The sequence below is a fragment of the Chlamydotis macqueenii genome, chromosome 1, assembly GCF_036417535.1.
Source record: "Chlamydotis macqueenii isolate bChlMac1 chromosome 1, bChlMac1.mat, whole genome shotgun sequence".
In the NCBI taxonomy this organism is placed as follows: domain Eukaryota; kingdom Metazoa; phylum Chordata; class Aves; order Otidiformes; family Otididae; genus Chlamydotis; species Chlamydotis macqueenii.
Genome location: NC_141556.1, coordinates 59,598,630 through 59,618,678, shown reverse-complemented (window position 1 = coordinate 59,618,678; position 20,049 = coordinate 59,598,630). Strand labels below are relative to the sequence as shown.

At 39.0% G+C, this 20,049-nt stretch overlaps 1 protein-coding gene across 3 annotated transcripts in view; it reads right to left on the bottom strand.

Annotated features, from left to right (window-relative positions):
* Positions 1-20,049, bottom strand: part of LARGE1 (LARGE xylosyl- and glucuronyltransferase 1) — a 290,172-nt gene that overhangs the window by 18,794 nt on the left and 251,329 nt on the right. For all 3 annotated transcript variants that reach the window (XR_015259234.1, XM_086753771.1, XM_086753783.1), the window contains 2 exons: positions 15,624-15,779; positions 4,094-4,257 (listed from right to left, as the gene is read on the bottom strand). Coding sequence is in view for 2 of the 3 variants with exons in the window: in XM_086753771.1 (XP_086609897.1) it covers positions 4,094-4,257; positions 15,624-15,779 (320 nt within the window). In the remaining variant the exon portion in view is untranslated. The remainder of the gene's footprint in view (positions 1-4,093; positions 4,258-15,623; positions 15,780-20,049) is intronic.

Sequence of the window (20,049 nt, the reverse complement as noted above, 5' to 3'; positions counted from 1 at the left end):
CTTTCCTCAAATTTTTGCAAGGCAATTAGTCAGATCTTAAAAGCTGTTAAAAGTGATAGGTCAAGGGAATACTGACTTTTATGAATATTTGCATTGACCAGAAGAAAACTCACTGCCAGGGAAAGGGCAAAAGGATGACATATCAATAGAAATGGGATTTACTATGTGTAGGGAGTAAGGAGAGAAGGAGGGAAAGACATGGCATCGCTGTGGAATATCAAAAGAACATTTCAGAGAAAATAATTTATAGTACTAATTTGTGTATGTTTTAGCAGTATCTCAAATTTCATTAAATTATTTTTAAACCACGTTATATTGATGTATATTTTTAAAAAATTCCTAGCAGTTACAATACTATTGATGAAAATGACAACAAAAAATCTCATACACAAACATAAATTAAATCCAGCCTGGTCAAAAGCATTTAAACACTTTTGGTAATTTACAGAGAATTGCCTAGAAATTAAGCTATACCACCCAAAAATAGAGCAAGGACTGATTACAAAGCCTCTTGAGTTAATACAAAGGGAAATGAACCTATGCAGCCTAGCCAGATATTCTATTAAAAATTAGGAACAGTAGACTATGCAACATGATCATCTTCTCTCCCTTCCAAATCCACATTACTCCATTTTTCCTATTAATATTTATAAAGAACACAAGAAAAGTTTGCTGCATCATTGTAATCAGAGAAAATAATTTCCCCCTTCTGCTATCTCCCTGAGCTTTGCAGCAGAAAGGAATGATACTCATACCAGCAAACACACATACTGATTTAACAGTAATAGCTTTTCCCTGCATTTCTGAATGATTGTGATGACATCCAAGATGATATAATCATTTTTTTTTTAGATTTGAGATATTATCTTCACTAGTCTACACCTGGTACATTATTTTCTTTTTATCCATTATTGAAACAAAAGTTATTATCAGCTTGAAACATACAGCTGAATTAGAAACACAAATCAATAGAAAAGATCTAAGAAGTATGTGACGGCTTTAGGCTTTTGATTGTACAATAATAAATTGAGAAGAATACTTTTTTTTCCACCTCTTTTTCCAATACAGTGAAACCTATTAATCAAGAGACTCCAATTCATCAGCATTCAGATTTAGGGCAGCATTTTAAAAATGGAATACTTGCCTAGCAAGAAATGCAGCAAAATGCCTTTCAAGGACTCCACGCAGTGGACACAAATGGCATACATAACTTATTTAAACAGCACACCTGATAGTGCCTGCAAAGCTTTTCACAATAGTTAAGCAGGAACGGGGTTTTGCTGGTATAAATTTCCAGCTGGACAGCTTAGTGCCCTTCAGAATACTCCATTTTGCTGCATCGTACTCATTGACAGGCTCCACTTCCATGAGTTTGATACAGGGACTGCTGGGTGATGTCCATAATCTGCTCTCTGTAGTTGTTACAATAGCCTCCTTTGACTATAAAACTTACAATGACAAGTTTCTAAGCACTACATGATCAAGTTATTTTGGTGTTTTTAGTGGTCTTGAGGAATTTGTTCTCTTAAGGACTCTAGAGAAAAAAAATATACTCCTGTACTGCATAATAATGAGGTCATCATTTAGTTGGTAAATTTTTTTAAAGGTCTGTTTCAGTCAAGAGAATTCTGCTGGAATTCAATAGCTTTGTGAGATTATTTGTTTTCACATTTCTTCTTAAGAATACTCAATCAATTTACAACTAATTTTCACCCAGACTTCAATCACTGTAATGCGTATCCTGTCGTTCCTCGTCCACATCCTGATCTCACATTTTTGCAACTCCCACTATGATTTCTGAACCCCAGATACATACCACGTCTTTAAAAAGGCTGTCAAACGAAAGCACATGCATGAAAACCCCAGTGATGCAACCAAGCCAGTATACAAGAAAATGTCATATCAGCATAAAAGGTGACAATTAACCAGTAACGAACAACACTCGACTAAATCTGTCTCAGAGCTTCTATCTAAAACCTTTAATGTTAGCTCCTAAACTGCATCCCTCTCTGCCATTCCCCAAGCCTATAGCACAGGCAAAGACAAGTGTGTCACGATAGTCACATAAGTCTCAACTCCAACAGAATTATAATTGGAGACACAGGGAGCTACTTTTTTTTTTGCCTTTCCTCATCTCAGATGATCATTTGAAAGAACGATGCAGGAATGTAACATATAGTACATTGTTTATGTACGTCATCTTACATCTGAGACACTATTCTTAAATGTCTACAGCAACGCTGGAGGAGTTTAATAAAAGTGGTTTAAGGAACGTACAAAAAAATAAAGCAGTAACTGAAAGATGTGAAATAAAACAAAGCAGCTAAACAGTTCTTTGGTATGATATTATTTATTGATTTTAGCTGAAAGAAAGTATTTCCAACTCAAATCAATAATTTATAGCAACACACCAACGAAGTAGGGAAGATTTTTCCTGCACGGTATCAGGAGAGCTGTTCTTCCTGAATAAAAATGTGTGGTTCTGTCTATCAATAAAAACATGTGCCCCAGTGAGGATCCAGAAAGGGAAACAGATGCTCAGACTTTGCATCAGTGCCAGTGCATCAGCACTGAGCCCCAGCTCATTCTTTTGAATTAAATTCTGGGGGGAAAATATACCATGTGCACACACCAGCTTTACTAATTTACTGTGGCACTCACTCAGGGTCTGGCTTAATTTATTTCTTTAGTTTTTTACTCAAAGGTTTGTGAACACTTAAGAAATGTTTTCTCAATTAAAAATCAATACAACAGACACTGATGCACATAGCAAATCATAACACAATGTGCAAGATGCTGAGGTGAAACAGAATAGCCCTTGTTCATTCCTGTTTATTTTTAAAACAGCCTGTAAATATTTTGTTGATCTGAATTCCTCCTGCTCTCCTGGAACACTGCTGATCTTCCACTGGTGTAGCAGTGGTGGTATCCATGGGTCACGCTGTATTCTGTATGTGCTCCGCTAAATGAAATACCAGTTTCTGGCTAATGAGTATTCAAGGAATACTCATTACACAATGAGGGTGGTGAAACACTGGAACAGGTTGCCCAGAGAGGTGGTTGATGCCCCACCCCTGGAAACATTGAAGGCCAGGTTGGATGGGGCTCTGAGCAACCTGATCTGGTTGGAGATGTCCCTGCTCCTTGCAGGGGAGCTGGACTTGATGACCTTTGAAGGTCCCTTCCAATCCAAACTATTCTGTGATTCTATGATTCTATGAGTTCTGACCTGTTTTGTAATCCACTCTGATAGCAGTAACTACAAAGTTTGGACTAGATTGGATCTGAGAAGCAGGAGGAAAAAGGAGAGTGACAATTCAAAACTTCACAAAGCTGCCTGAGCTGGGCTGCATCTTCAGACCTTCTGAAAAACGACAGCTAATTACAATGGTGGGAATCAGAAAGGTGCAGGTAGAACTTATCATGAAATTATTTTTTTCCCCAAAAGAAATACCAGTTAAATTCCACTTTACATCAGCCCTGAAAGTTGAAAAGAGTTAAACTAGAAATGTTATTCTGAAAATCAACATTTGTATACAAACACAATGACTCAGCTCAAAAGGAGGCTTTTCTTTGCACAATAGTATGTTAAAAAAAAGTTTTATTTTCAACTTCCCAATTTGAAACTAAAATGTTTAGTTCTGATTTTCACTATTTCACCTAATTGATATTTTCTGCAAGGAAAGTGCCAATGAAAGCAAAACTAACATTGTCTAATGAGGAAAGATTGTGTGTAAAAACTTGGTCAGCTACAATTGCTTGCCTAGGTCTATTACAAACATCTCCTGTTTCTTCTGAGTTGTCACAAAACTTCATGAACTAATAAAGCCTGACAATCCTGACAAGTAACAACCCTTGCAGTTCCAGTATTTAGCCTCTCGTGAACTGAACCCACACTTGTGTGCACTGCAGTCTAGATGCATGTGTAATATCCACGTGTGCTACTCCAATTCAAGAAATGTCTTACAGTATGACATCCAAGTTTCTACAAAAGTGAGTTTTTTTCTCTCCGTAAAGCATTACACAGTTGGATTTCTCTACAAGGAAATATTCATTGTCTCACACTTCCCAATGAACAAGAGATGTTCCCTACCTGTCCATTGAAAGCTGAGCCACCAGTGTTACATCGGTATTGTCTGAAGCAGGCTCATATTCATAATGTAGAAAATACAAATGAGTGCGATGGACGGTGAAACGTTCTCGACGAAATTCATAGCATAAGTCATCCTCATCCAACTCAGACAGTTGTTTCTGGAGCTGTAAGGGAAGAGTGGACATAAAGCTAAGTTCTTTATAATTATTTTAGCAAGATAGAGAGAACGAGGATGCTGGCAACTTGAGCATGATGCAATGGGGAGTGGAAGCGGAACATACATGGTAGCAGGGTTTTCCCAAGCCTTGCTCCTGCAAGTCACTGGACAAGAGATTAGAAACACTTGTAAGTAAATTGATAAGGCAGACATTACTGTCTGCCTATTATTATCTGCCTGTTGTCTGTCTATTCCTGCATTGTGGTCTATATATTGTATATACTATCTGTATTACATACTTTCAACATCCAGACTAGCAATGAAATAATGAACAATCAAGTTTAATAATCGCCATGTTTCAGAGTTAATGCTCCAATGTGATGCATAATGTCATTCCTTATTCGAAGCATTGTTTCAAACTCCTCATAAACACACAGTGGCAGCAGACCAGACTCAGCAGCAGATTAAGCTTGTATGCACTGGACTGAGCAATTCCCGTTCTGCTGCCTCTGTTGGGAGAATAGTAACTGCTGCTAGCAGCACGGACAGACACCTGGAAAAGTAATGTTTTTAACTGACCATTATTACATCTTTTGAGATTTATTTATCTGCACCAGTTCAGTTTTGCAATGAAAATCTTTCAACTGCAGAGGTGCCAGAATTAAGCCTACACTTTTAATGGCATTTATGCTTCTGGATACACAGTTTGAGAAATGCAAAGGATGGCAGATGAGCAGAGAATAGGTATTTTTTTTTGGCTCCCTTGGAAACCAAGCCCCTTCAAAGTCAAAATGGGTATCTCAAAGCAATACCATCCTGAGTCATTTAGATATGTAGCTTTAAAAGAATAAAAGCTTAGCTCTGGGAAAAGGAGGGAGAGAAAAACTGATGAAATGTCTATGCAGTTGACCGGTTCCATCCCTGAACTATATTACTTTAAAGCCAAACATCTGGCTAGATTATTTAAAATGCATTAATTTAAAAGGAAAAGTCCGTCATACCTGCAGTAAAATCAGTAAAATGTACTACAAAATGTAACAAAGATGAAAATTATATATGATCTTAACATATTAGAGTTCAGTTTGTGTTGCTTTAAAATGCAGGTTGTTAATAAAGGTATCATTTTTATATTTTATTTCTTAAAACTATCCTACAATAATGATTGCATATTTATCAGTAAATAGGAAAAATAATCATTTTACAGGAATTTTACAAGTTTTGATAAAAATCACAGTGCACTTCAAAACTGTTTCATGCAACAAACAGACTAGTGAATTACAGACATTCATTTAGATTTAAAAATATCTTATTTTTGTCCTGTTCAGGATGATTTAAAGTAATATTTTCACCATCTTCAAGGCAAAAATGGAAAATGTGGGTATTTCTTGTTCTAACAATGTGTTAAGAGGAAGAGCTGTGTTCTTAGAACTATAAGCATAATGGTTGCCATCAATAATAATGCTTACAGCTGAATGTTTTCCTGTGAAGGCTGATGGAATAATTCCAGATATTTTCCTGTACATCACACTATAATCTTCTTTTGAATAATGGAAATATCTCCTTTGATTTCAATGAGTTTTGGATCAGGCTTCCATTCTTCCTTGCTATTGTTCTGCACAAATCTTAAAACATCCCTCAGGAGAGGCTGCTTTTAGAAAGACGAGAGTCCGAATCTTGACAAATCTTTACGCAGGTAAAACTTCTATTGAAATCAAGATCTCTTTTGGTGGAATGGAAATCAGGAATTCTTTTACGTATTCTTGGAATTCCATTCATTCTGCTTTACAAATCATCATTCAGCTGAGTCTGTACTTTATTTTCCAAATTACATTCAAACAATATTTGAATTAAAACAAATACTTACAAAAATGACTAGAAAGAATATTGTATCTTTCTGTTTCTTCCTTGACAAGAGACATTAGTATGCCCTTAACAGAATTATCAAGGAGATGATTGAAATGTAAATGGTTAAAACAATAGCAAAGCACATTTCAGGAGTGCCTTGCTATCCTGCTGTATGTACAAATGACCAGGCTAGAAGTTTATAATTGCACAGCAGCTATTAACCAGGCAGTCACTGAAGGATTATCAGATTATATTCAGGTTGAAAGCTAAGATAATACTTAATTATGAGTTAAAGAATAACATTTGGGGCTAAATTATGGCTTTGCACACTACAAAGCCCTGGGTGGGGGAAGAGAAGGAGACACAGCTTCTTAGAGGCCCCAGTATTTCGATGGTGAAACTCATCAAGTCACAAAGTTGGTGATGGAGGTGGAGGAGCAGCAAACAGCAGAAGACTGCATTTGCTACAGGGAAAGGGAAATCTTGCTCTCTTTGCTGCATTTTGTAGGGTCAGGATTTTGTTTCTGTCCTATCATACTTTTTCTGAGCCTGCAGGTATGCTGATAATCTGAGAGGTTCTCCCAAGCACTTCCCATAACTCATGCTCAGTACTGTATGTAGTGTTGGGTCGCAAAAGAAGAAAAGAGACAGCTGTGTCCATACCCCCTGGAGCGAGCAGTCTCCAAAAGGACTGTGGGCATGGTGTGCTCTGGCTCTCCCCTCTCCCCCAGCCTCTGCCCTCAGCACCCTCTACTAGAATGCAGGCGGGCTGCCAGGGGGAAGTCCAAGCACAGGCTGAAAGCCCTGGCTAACATGTGGGCATGACTTGGCAGGGTCAGACACACAGCTCCATCAGCACTTTGCAGGAGCGCTTGTGCAATCCTGGCCTGTTCATACCATGAGCCTAAACTGCTAGGCAGCCTTAGGAGCCATGCTCTGCAGGCTGGGCAAACACCTCTTTCTTAAAGTGTGCCCCTTCAGGTAGGACAACCAGCACAGGACAGGCTGTGATTTGGTCTGTAGCATGGTCGCCGCACATGTGGCAAGCAGTCAGCATTAAAGATGGGCCTGTTCTGCCACGGTGAGGCAACAGGCACTGGAATGCAATAGCACGTGATTATCCATATGAAAACTCCTCTCCTACTGGAAGCAATGCTGGACACGCTAGGTGCTCTGAACTTGGTCCAGCAAAACCCATAAGCTCACAAGCTATCTCACCGAAGCTAAAGGTATAACGCGGACAAATTATCAGGACAAACAGCTGGGTGCTGCGCAGTTTTAAGCAGTTTAAGAGCCCTTTTCCCTCTTTCATTTTCTTTGTTCCTCTCATTCATATATATTTAGATACTCATGCCCCAGTATCACATACACCTATAAAGGCTGCTTCCTCTTTACTATGAAGAGACACATACAACCTATAAATACATATTGCACATAGTCATATGCAATTTTTTACACACATATTCAAAATGAAGAATGTTAAAGATGCATGACTTTCAAAAGACAGGGAATTGTCTAAGACAGACACATATAAATCCTTAAATTTATCTATTCCTGAGTTACCTCATTATTTTTCAATTACATGTTCACATAAAATTTCTCCAATGATATAATCTTGTCTACAGCATGCATATTGTGTAGATCCATTATTTAAGACAAAGAACTTACAGCTTAGTTTAATGTTTAAGGTCCCACATTATGTCTTCTTGAAAATATGGGTTTATAATGGGAATACTGACAGATCTATCCAAGCAGATGCTTACTTAAACACAGTGCACCATCAAAATGAGGACCTTAATATCAGCTGCATTTGATAAAAAGATGGCATCCCCATTATAAATCATTATACTTAACAATATGGCTAATATAGCAAAGATTTCTCAGCCTTAGAGTGACAGCATGTATTCTCATAAGTGAGTACCTGTTTAGCATAAGATTCACTGTTTCTACAAGATTTTCAATGCTAAGGCTACTTGCCACTGAGCATGTGGGAAATGTTACCTCTAGAAAACACTCTCACAGTTAAAAAATGTGTTCTTTTCAACTGTGTATGGTAGATGCCCTCTTAGGAAATACTCCAGTGGGAAACAAGAAGTGCTTTCATTAGCATCATTATGTTACTTGTTCCAGAAATAAAAATGGCAGCCATAACATGCATAATGCCAAAACAAAGAGACAAATACATTAAAAAATACAAACTAATTACTTCTCTGGCAACCAGCTGAGGCAGGGGATCAGACTTCATCTCAAGAAAAGTAGTCTTTGAAGCTAGGCTGACCAGAGATGCACAGGCAGGCCAGAAGGTATTCAACTCCACCATAAATCGTTATGATTTACCAAGTATACTTGTCTGACTAATACATTTGTATGAGATGAGGTGCTGTTCTCTATCCATATCATAGATGGTAGACCCACATGATACATGGCACACAACATGTACCTTTCACCAGCAAACTGGTTCGTCTACTCATAAATCTCCCTTCCTGAGACTGTTGCTAGTGTAAGCAAATTTGTGACTGGCTTCGGTGTTTTTTTAACTGCTGTGTCACAGAAACAATTTACTTCCCACCAAAATCTACAGAATTTCATCTCAGATGCTATCAATCCCAAATCCAGGATCAGAAGTATTTTCTTAGGGATTAGTGATATTTTAAAAAAACACCAACAAACAATGTTTTGTGTCTAGAGGCTGTTTAAATCTTGGGGAAGGGGATAAAAATCCTAATGTAGGCATCTCTCTGTCATCAAATGTTTAAGGTGAGGTGAGACGACACTAGGCTTGAGTCACTCAATATCATGCTCACACAACAGGAACTGAGCGGCTTAGATGAAAACTTTCAAATTTCACATCATCTTTCCTTCTCCTCGTGTGCGCAGTTAAGATTCATAGCACAAAATCAACTCAGCTTAGCCACTGAGATGAAAACTAACACTAGCCCGGGATGCAACTATAATCTGGTTATAAACTGCAGCAGTTTTATTTCCTCCTGGGTAGCTGTCCCAGTTCCCACCAGTAGGCTATTTGGATTGCTACATTTAGCACTTTCAAAGTCTGTGAATTAAGTGTTGCCTTTAGCACAGCATAAACAAAGCAGCTGATGATGGAGGGAGGAAAAAGCATTCACTGAGTCTTGTTTGGGATGACCTACATACAGTACTTCTGGCTTCTCCAATGATTAGTAATAAAAGCCAGACTAATCCCACGTCAATTAAACCTTTATTCCTCCCATGCCATAACAGTTTTTACATTTGCTATGGGTCAAATTGAGCCTTCCATGAAACAAAGCTGTGGTAAGGACAGAGGATAGTGTCTGAGCAAGCCTACCTAGCAAGAGGAATTTTGCTGCAGCATGTAAAAAGTTGCTAATGCTCTTGCCAAATGGAAGTAATAATTTATCTTGATTGCAAATAATAAACACAATTAAGAACCCAATTTTTAGGCATGCATAATGTCTTAGACAGTTCTGTATATATGGAGTAAAACTTTCTTTGATCTCAGCTGCAGATGTCAGATCTTGGTAGTCCTCTGCATCTCCTTTCCCCACATCCCTGTCAAACCTTCTTGGATGAGCTGTTCCCAGACCACCCTTGCAGCACAGTGCCTTGACAGGTTGGTCTCCTGGCTTTTGTTTCCCTAGATTGTTCCTAGCCCTGTTCCGTCTCATGTGGAAAATTCCATGGTCTAAGTCAGTCCCAACCCTGTTTTCTAGACCCATTGTCCTTATTCAAGTCATAGTCTGCCAACTCCCTATACCTACAGGCACCCATTAGTCCTCTCCTCTTCCTGCTCCAAACACTCTCTCCAGAATGTATGTCTCAATCAACACTTTCCTTTCCACCTTTGATCTAGCCTTCATTTCTTTTACATGTAAATCTGGATTTTTTTTCCCCTCCATACTGTCTGGGCAATGGATGTTCCTCAGAAAAGAGATCAAATAGGTGCCTGCTCTCAGCTCTACTGTCCAGCCAGAACCTGGCATGGAGTGAGTATTCAGAAGAAATAGTCACATAAAATGCCAGTCTTTGTCCAGGTCCCCTGCCTGCAGCATGCTCAACTCTGTTGTGTCACTGGGATACATACAATCTGGTCAGACATATCCATGCACATTCCTAAGAAAGAGTCTCCAGAGATCTGAGCCTCCTTAAAGACAAAGAAAACACTACTGACAATGTGTAAACCATAATTTTTCAGCATTATAATCTGCCTAAGTTTTCACCAGATTGGCAAAAGACATGTTCCTGGCCCAACAGTAAGTTCCTTCTCTGATGTATGGAGTACTTCCACAAAGAGGTCATTAGAACTTGATGTGTGGGCAAATACCCCAAGTTTTTCTCCATGCTTCACTTACTTTAAAAAAATGAGAGAAAATAAAGAGGCATAGCAGCATGACAAAAAAAAAATCCCAGTCCACATGATACCCCATCTAGCAATATTACAAGCAGTTGAAAGTGGTATAAAGGCAACTTTTAGGAAACTAACAGGATGGGCCACCAGCTCAGCATTTAATAACAATAACAGCTATAATAATAGAAACAATACAGCTGAGGAATTCAGGATTTCACCTCAAAACTGCCATATACCATCTGTTATTACTAGAGAAAGACTATGTCATGACAAAATAGTAACTTTAAATCCCAGTCCTACAAATGATGCAGTATTCTGAAATCTTTAAAGAGCAAAGAGAACTCAAAGCCTCAGTCTAACTGCAAGTTCAGTGCCCTGATACTGACTTGGAAGCTCCCTTTGCATGCTATTTTTAGACATTAAAAAATTTCAAAATTTGTTAGTAGAATTTATAGTATGTGGCACATTGCTAGAATCTCCTGCTCTTCTGCTGGATATTACAAACTGGCATGCACAGTCCTTTGCTAATATTAAGAATCTCTGGTTTGGCACAAAAAAAAAAAAGTAAATAAGTAAAAACACATCTAGTAAGTAAGTATACACCTATGCAAGTGTTTTCAGAGAGAGCTAGATTTTTTTTTACACTGTTTCTTTGTATTGTTGATTTGAAAATATGAAAATAAAAATCTACAGAGAATTTTTTTTCCTGTGTTTTCTGAAAGTATTCTCTAATGGGAACCTACTGTTCTTTTCTCAAACTGAGTGAAATCTGTGATGAAATTCCCACTGATCTTGCTCTGGGCTTTGGATGAGGACACAGGCTTCACTAATAGGGGACATCTCCTTCAACCTTCAGATTTAATGCTTTGGCAGAAGTAGCTGGTGAGAAGTTGTTCACAGGAAAGAAGTTTTATGAGAATGCTGAAAGGTTAAGGGTGTGCCTGTGTGCCAAAATCAGACTTAGAGTATCTATCTCATAGAGTAACTATAGAGATAGGCTTGGTACACAGAAGATTCTGTTGAAATATTTTAGGCTTTGCAGTAGGTCCTTTAGAATGAAACGCTGGACATAAGCACTAAAAGCCAACCAGGAAACATCTAAATTTGAGATTACTGTGAGTTTTGTCTTTGTAGGTTTCCCTAAAATCTTCTGCATTGTACCAAAATAAGAAAGAAGGAGTGAGAAAGGGGAAACAGCACAGAATAAGTAGGATGGAGTGACTAAGGATGTGCTCCAAAGGCCACTTGAGTCAATGGCTATGTTTACAGGAGGATTTGGTTCATATTCTGAATTTCCCATCCAGAATCTGCACAAAAGGCAAAGGGGTGATTCTAATACCAATTGGCAGAGAAAAGTCTGCTCTGTGTAATCTCGTTTTAGTACATACTGAATAAAGTGGACTTACAGCAGGACTTACAGTACTGCTCTGTAGCAAGGAGCATGTGGCAGGCTCCTGTCCACAGCCTGTCCCTGCAACACAAAGGGTGTTTCAGCTTGAATATTTCAAGGAACGGATGAAACATGTATGTACACATAGACATACATGTAAGCATTTGTAACCTGAAAAATTGCCCCAGTCTGTATTTCTTTGCCTCCAATATTTTAGTCAGAGCCCTATTTGTTCTGTTAATTCCTTTTTGTAATGTTTTGGAACCTAATAGCACTGCTGTTCAGTGAAGACCAGCAACTAGATCAGGACTATGCAGTATAAGATCCAAAGACTGCCTTTAAACCTCTTAAAATTCAGTCTGTGGTATTATACTTCCTTGGAAAACATTAAGAAAAGAAAAGTACTAATCCTTCTACAGGCATGTAGACATATATATTTAAGCATACATGCATGCACACACATACACAGAGGAAGAGTAAGAATGATTAATGCAAGATCTGATTACTTTTTAAACTAATGTCCCTTTACATCTCCCTGGCACTGTAAACAGCCCTTAAAAAGGGAAGATACACAATTTACATTCATTTTAAGGCCATCTCGGTACCAATGAGAAGCATAAAGGGGCCTTAGAGTAGGAAAATCAGACCAACAGTACCCACTGCCACGCTTCCTTTTCACGTTTTACAGATATTTGCATTACAAATGAGATTCCTTAATTACAGCTTGCATTCTAAATAAAACATCATTACAAATATTAAATGGTAGAGAAGCAACGGCTGGCATATTGGAACAAGACCTTAAGGGTAGATTCTCATGCAGCCAGACTGTGAGTGACAGACACATACCAATCCACTGCTTTTTGAACAGCAGGGCTCAGTGCATTTAGTGCTTAAGGAATTCTCTCTGATTATAAAACCAGCAGAGCTATTCTATTATTTTGTCCACTGGTCCACAGTGCAGAGAAACACAGGCAGTTGGAGTAGCACCTTTTACCCACAAAGAATGCCTAGCATAATAAAGCCCAATTGTCTTTTGGGGCTGCTAGTCTCAACTTAGAGAAGAAAGGAAAAATAATAGGTACTAAGATAAATCAAATAGCAATTCCTACTTTATACGTACTTGACTTTGCAGAAATTGTGGCCTTTTATGTAACATATGTGCTTAGGAATCCTAACAGAAATGTGTGGCTGTATCTTGTTAGATTACAGGTCCATCTAGTCCAGTATCCCATCTCCAGCTGTGAGCTGGCTGCCTTGAGGTGAGTATAAAAGCAGGGAGAGTGTATAGCAATGCTTTCTCAGAACGCTCCCCTACTCCTGAACTTGTGGTTCAAGCACTTTCTGCACCAAAGCTTAACAGCTCCAGATTAATTTTCTTTTCCTGAAGAGTTGCTTTTGAGTGTATGTATACTTTTAGCAACATAACCTCCTACTCAAAGCTTCCTTACATTGTGGGTGAAATGTCTATCTTTGTTTTGAACCTGCTACTTGCTATTTCTACTTCACATTCCCTGGTTTTTGTACTGGGAAGAACGATGAACAGTGGTTCCCTGCTCTCCTTACAAGATGCTCCCCTTCTGAAGATTATCCAGCAATAGATCATGGGAATGTACTGTATTTTAATAGGACACCTGTGACACTACGTGCTAGAGCAGAGTGAGAAAAAGAGTGGGTTTAATTATAATCCTATTCTTAGGGTCTTATAACTTCAAAGCTGAAACGTGCTTTTCTATTCTACAATAAAAAGGACATAGTCAAGTTTAGAGAGGAGCTAACATCAAGAGTAACCAATAAAAAACACTGTCTTCTCCTAAGTGACTACTATTAAGCTATCTAAAGTTAGTTTTTTTCTAGATCTGATTGTTTTGATAGAAGGCTGTTAACTTCTTGGTGCCTCTTGGCAAGTTAGGACTCATGTATTTTTGTATGTCTAGCTCATTCTTTTCCAGTATGTCTTTTTTAAAATTATTATTTATTTATAAATGGAAGAATGAATTACATTTCTTTTTCAGACACAAGCCATACCATATACCATATTGCGTTCTACTTGTCTTGAATAAGAAACAGGCTTCAACAGTTAGTCATTTCCAGTGTCTATCAACTAGACACAAGTTCAGCAAAATGAGCCATTTTAAACTTTCAGGACTGCCATTTTCAGCAGCAAGAACTTGCATTCACTGTGCACTGTTCCCCAGCAACTTGTCATCTGGAATAAATCTGTTTATTAAGAATTTACAGAGCTCTGGAAAATACAGCAACAAGTCTGTGACTGCATTCATGCTCTTCGAACCCACACAACATATTGTGAATTCAGTGTAATTTTAACTTGTATTCTGAAAATGTGAGAAAGGTGCATTTTTTTCTGTTGCCCCCCCCCTTTTTTTTTTAAATGTCCCCCTTCCTTTTTCTCTTCCTATCCTATCCTTTACTATTGTATCTTGATGTCTTTGACCGTCAGACTCTTGGTGGTCTTTTACCACATTCAGTTCACTTGATTGTCTAAAAGCTTCTCACAGAGGATTTTCTTTCTCCTATGCTTTTGCTCTCACTGTGTGCACTCTCTCTCTCTCGTATTTCTGCTTCAGTCTCTCCCAGTTAATATTTATCTCCAGTTTCTTATCGTTCCCCACTCTTTTCAGAAGATAGTGGGATGGTCAAATAAGTATGTGGGAAGCCATGCCTTGGGCTAAAATATATCTATCCAATCTCTGAGTGCTACAGTTAAAAAACTGGGAATGGCATCTCCTGTGGCCATTTTATCCACAGACTAAATGGGAACACCACAAGCCTCAATGATGCTATCGACTGTCAATTACCTCTTAACTGTTCATATGTACATGACATGGGCTTTACTTTATTGATTTTTATATAAAGAATGTTGTATATTTTAGAAAAAAAAAATTCTTGAAGATAACATAAAATGTTACAAGTTCCTTTTTATTTCCTTTCAGACTATGGAGCCAAAATTGGTACTTGGTCTAGAAATCTTCAGAAATCACATTACACACAAGGCGTTCATATACATCTGTGTATAAATGTTTCACTTAAGTTTTTTACACTGGAATTACATGTACGAAGGCATACACACACATAAGAACATCTGTGTGTAAACATCCTTGATTTCAACCATTTTCAAAGGATTTGCTTCATCTGAAAGTTTCTGATTGCAAATTTTATGCAGATACACATAAATGCTGCTCTGTTTTGTTAGGGGTAGTGCAGGAAAAAAACTGCATTCTCACAGCCTACGTGTACCTTGAAGTATTAACTCCTTCTACAGTTTGCAGCATGGCAAAAACTCATAGATCTAAATCCAGTAGCCTTGATCTTTTAATTTCTTCTTCATTATTTGTGCATTAGTATCTACTAGCCAAAACTGACACCACTGTATTCTGAACAAACACACAGCAAGAAACAAGCCCTTCCCCTGTTTTAGGTCTAAGGATGAGATTTGAAAAATTGCCTAACGGAATTAAGAGCCCAAATCCTCATTTTCAGTTTGTGATGTTATCTTTGTCGGAGATTTTTAAAAAGCAAGGTAGACAAAAAAAAAAGCAACAAAACCCAGGGGAAAGGCAGGATTAATACAACAGTTTTACAGGTGAGGAACTGAGGCACAGAGAGACAAAATTATTTACACAGTGTCACTCCTAGAATCTGAGCACTGACTTCAATTCTCCTGAGTCCCTCCGCACCACACTACCCACACCACCGACTCTCCAGTCTTCAGTAGCCTGTGCCTTTCATGAACCACCCTTGAAATTCTCAAGGCCTAGACATCTCGCTTACTTACATTTTCACTGTTAACATCTGCCTCACTGGGGCAGCCAAAGAGTTCCCGTCTCAGCAAATTCCCATCATATTCCAGGAATGTCAGGTAGAGGTTGCGGAAGAACTCCACGTGCTTGTTTTTTACTCGCAGCTTCTTTGGTGAGTTCCAGTGAATCACCTCAGAGGGAAAAAAGAGAAAACATCCTACTGTTAGAATACAGATTCGCTTTATCTGCTCTTTTTATGTGAGTTCAGTCCGCTGCCCTCTTAAAAACAAACAGAAAAAACCCTGCAAAACTACACAGATTTCCTTCTGTCTTTTTAGCAGGAAGGCTTCACCATGTCTTTCACAAGTACCTGCATGCTGTACAGGTGATGTGCTTTGAAACTCCTCCATAGGATTACCTGCACATGTGAGTTAGGGTGCTGCTCTAGTTTGTGATGCAGCACGTCATACATGCTGCCGCAACTCTAGTCATGGATCTGACAGGTTATGGACTCTGTTGAAGAAGGTGGCAGGATGAGGGACACAGGGATGTAGATATAAAACATTAATCTCAGATTTCCACATGACTCTTTCAGCTGATGAAATTGATTCACTGTTTCAGGCCAGGCAGACTCTTCTCTGGTTAGGTATTGAGAAGAAAAAGCTTCAAATTTATTCCTATACCCATTTACACCCTTCAAAAAGGACTAAATTTTATCTGACTTCCTTTTTGCCATTGCTTCATTTAAACAAGACTGATCTCAGTTGCATTACACAACATAGCGATGCAGTACCATGCTTCACCCTTTGAATTCCAATTTCTAGCAGGTATTTAGCCTCTGCTAATGGGAGATGACTCTCGCACTGGCCTAGATTTAACTCTAATGCTGACATAAAGGGCTTGATTCTCATTTACATCAAGGCAACTTTGCACTGTGAATGAGAATGGGGCCCTAAGGAAAAACTAAAAGGATCCAAAAGTGGCTTGCAGGAATGATTTTGTTTTATAGAGGCTATATTTCAGGCATAAGAAAAAAACACCAAATGCTTTGTATTCAGTTTTATTCCTGTGACTTCTAAAGAGATTAAAACAAAGTCTCCCTTGGGAACATTTCCAGGCTAGGAGTTCTGGAGAATCTGAATCCATTAAGTTAATTGCGTGAAGGCACCATGTCACTCACACAGCCACAGAGCTGCAATGCCAGCTGCCGAGCCGGTCGCGCAGTAAGCTTTGCTCTGAACATTGCATTTGTGTGAGGGGATGAACAGAGCTGAAGTGCAGCACGTAGAACAGAACTGGCCCAGAGCAGATGAACGCAGTTTCCTTGATGTCAGCAACCAAACTCCACAGGGACAGGGAGCCCTCTGAAATCATAGTATCTGTTGCCAAATGAGTGGACTGGAGGAGGAAAGAACAGGACTTAGTCTGAATTCTTCCTGTACTAACTTCAGCAATCAACATAGTCTCCCCAATGAGTATTTATACTGCCATAAAAGCTACAGCACTCTCTTCTACATACCCAATGAAAATATCTCCTGATAGGGAAAGCTTTATCCCTTCCTGGGATTTCAGTGCTGAGGCTACTAGGGTGTCAGAAAACCACACATGCAGTTACAGAAAAGGAACTGTAGAGACAAAATGATGATTTCAGAAATTGGCAAATCACTTCTTCCAGGTGATAAGAACACTTCTTCCAGTTATAGGAACACGTTACATCAAGATCATGATGGATCTACACACTGTATAGATCTGCGACATTATTTGGACAAAAATACTTGGTGTAGGTATTTCTCCCAGGTAACGCTACGTTCTTTGCTCATTTTACGTTTGTCTGTGTGTTCGGAAGTGCAGCTTAATTGTGCAATAACATGTTGCTGCAACATGGGCTGAAAATAGAGAACAACGTAGAAACAAAAGGAGCTTTAGGTAGGTTAGGACATAAACTTAAGATGACAGATTTTCTTCACTGAAAAATGGATCTTGAAAATCTCCTTTCTTTGAAAAGAACTTGACATATTTCATCCATTGCATTTAACTGCAGCAAAAGGTATTAAATGCATGCAAAACAATCTCAACGACTGAATCCTACCTCAGGGAAACAGGCATACGTAACAATAAAGGGCCGCTTAACAGTTTTACAGGGTACTAGTATGCATTTTTACAAGCAGGCACAGGATGGAAACTGTCTACTGGTAACTTGCACTTACTTACAGTGGAACAAAGAAAGCTGAGAAGCTGGCAAATGGGACAAAAAAAACCTTGCGTGTTCTCCCTACTACTCCTACACTTCATGTGGTGTCTTGACGAGCATCCTATCGCCCTGCTGAGTACTCTGACCACTCACCCTGGGGACCATGAGCACAGAAATGGGTAGTGATGATAAACTCAGTAACTGTTATAGGACAGGCTCCCTGGTGCTGTAGGAAATTTCCCATGAACATACACTGTGTCACATCACAGCTAAGTACTGGTGTTGATGCCTCTACCCAGTTGTGTGGGGGATGATGTCAAAGTCAGACAACTGCAGTTGTCAGCGTAGAGGCTCTTTGCTGCTGTGCTTCAAAATCTGTTGGGTGTGTAAAAGCTGGTAAGTGTCAAGGGCCTAGCTGGTGGCTCAGATCTGATCAGATTTGAAATGTGTCAGGATGTTGCATGTGTACAGATGTCAGGGGAGCCTGGAGTGAAGTGAAGAAAGCTGAATCGAGCTGATGACTATTCAGAAAAGCTGATTTTTTAATCAAGAAAGACAGCACACGCCAATGCAGCTAAAGAATATCAAGGAACTATGCAACCATCTGGATGACCTGAGGTAGGAAAACCACAAAACAGGTCTAGCGAAAAAGCAGGCTGCTTTTCAAATGTAACATGATTAGATAAATATCATGTGATATACAAAAGCATAAAAAAGAACAGTAGGTTTCAAAAAGTGACAAGACTCTTAACCATTTACATACAACACTACATCCAAAGACCATATTTTTTTTTTTGCTGTCAGCCCACAAATTCGCCTTCAGTTCTGACTGTAGCTGTCTGATGTGCTCTATTGCACCACCAGCCACAGCACAAGTTGTACAGGCCAAGACATCCTTGCACAGTCTGTCATGACAGGCATCAGTGAGATACACAACGAAGATAATGGGCTGCACAGGTAAAGCTATGGCTGTTATGTTAGAAACTTTATCGTGGGCAACAGAAGAAAAAAGGTATCAGTTGGAAAGAGACTACAGGGAAATGACAAGGAAAAAAAAAGCCAAACTTAGAATGAACTTTATTTGCAGACTTAGCAAGTGTTACCTTATTAAAAAGAGAACTAGAAACTAGAAACTAAAAATCTAACTACTACAATATCCCCTTTCCAAGACTGAATCATAATACTGTGTTTATTTCTTCTCCTGTTTTCCCTCCTAGTTTCTAAGCTATTCCAAAGCTCTGTTGGCTTACAGGGGAAACCACAGCTAAAATATATAAAATTCCAGTGTCATTATCTCAGTGGACACCTCAGGAACAGTGCTAGCCTTCAGGCTGTCCCACAGATCCTTTCCACTCTTGATCACAGCCTCCTGAGATCTAAGAAAAATATGCTCCTTAATCTTCATTTAGGAATTTAAGTACTGAAAGATCAGACTTAAAATTACACATCTATTTAACACTTGGTTAGTCATCATTAAGCAATGTGGCACTATCTACATTTCGGTTAATACCATCCTAGTTAATCAGCAACCGTTACCACTCACTGATCATGCTCAGCCAGCCTCCTGCAATACTTCCATACACTTGTGACCTTGTGAAACAGGCTGACTGCACCAACAGTTCCCATTTATTCACCAAGTTCTGACCCAAAGCACTCAAACAGTGACACAGCTGGGGCCTCATAGACTGGCAATGGGATCTGAGATGGAAAGTAACAGAAGTTGTTATAGAATCATAGAATAATAGAATAGTTTGGGTTGGAAGGGACCTTTAAAGGTCATCTAGTCCAACCCCCATGCAAGGAGCAGGGACATCTTCCACTAGGTCAGGTTGCTCGGAGCCTCATCCAACCTGGCCTTGAATGTTTCCAGGGATGGGGCATCTACCACCTCTCTAGGCAGCCTCTTCCACTGTTCCATGACCCTCATCGTAATTTTTTTTTCCCCTTATGTCAAGTCTGAATCTGCTCCCTTCTATTTTAAAAACATTATCCCACATTCTATCACAACAGGGCTCTAAGGTCAGTTATCTGCATGGAAATACACTGAAAACAAAAATCCCAGCAAACCTCCTGAGATTACCAGCTGCATTTTCCTGTCTGGGGAGATTAAATATTTAAAATCTGATGTTCAAGATGCAGAATGATAACCTTCAACACAACATTATTTCTACAGCTAGCTTATCAATCTTCCCCCTGCAGTAACTTCTCTCTCCAAAAGAAGTAATTGTCCAAATGTTTCCTTAACCACAATCTCTTCCATTTTTTACCCA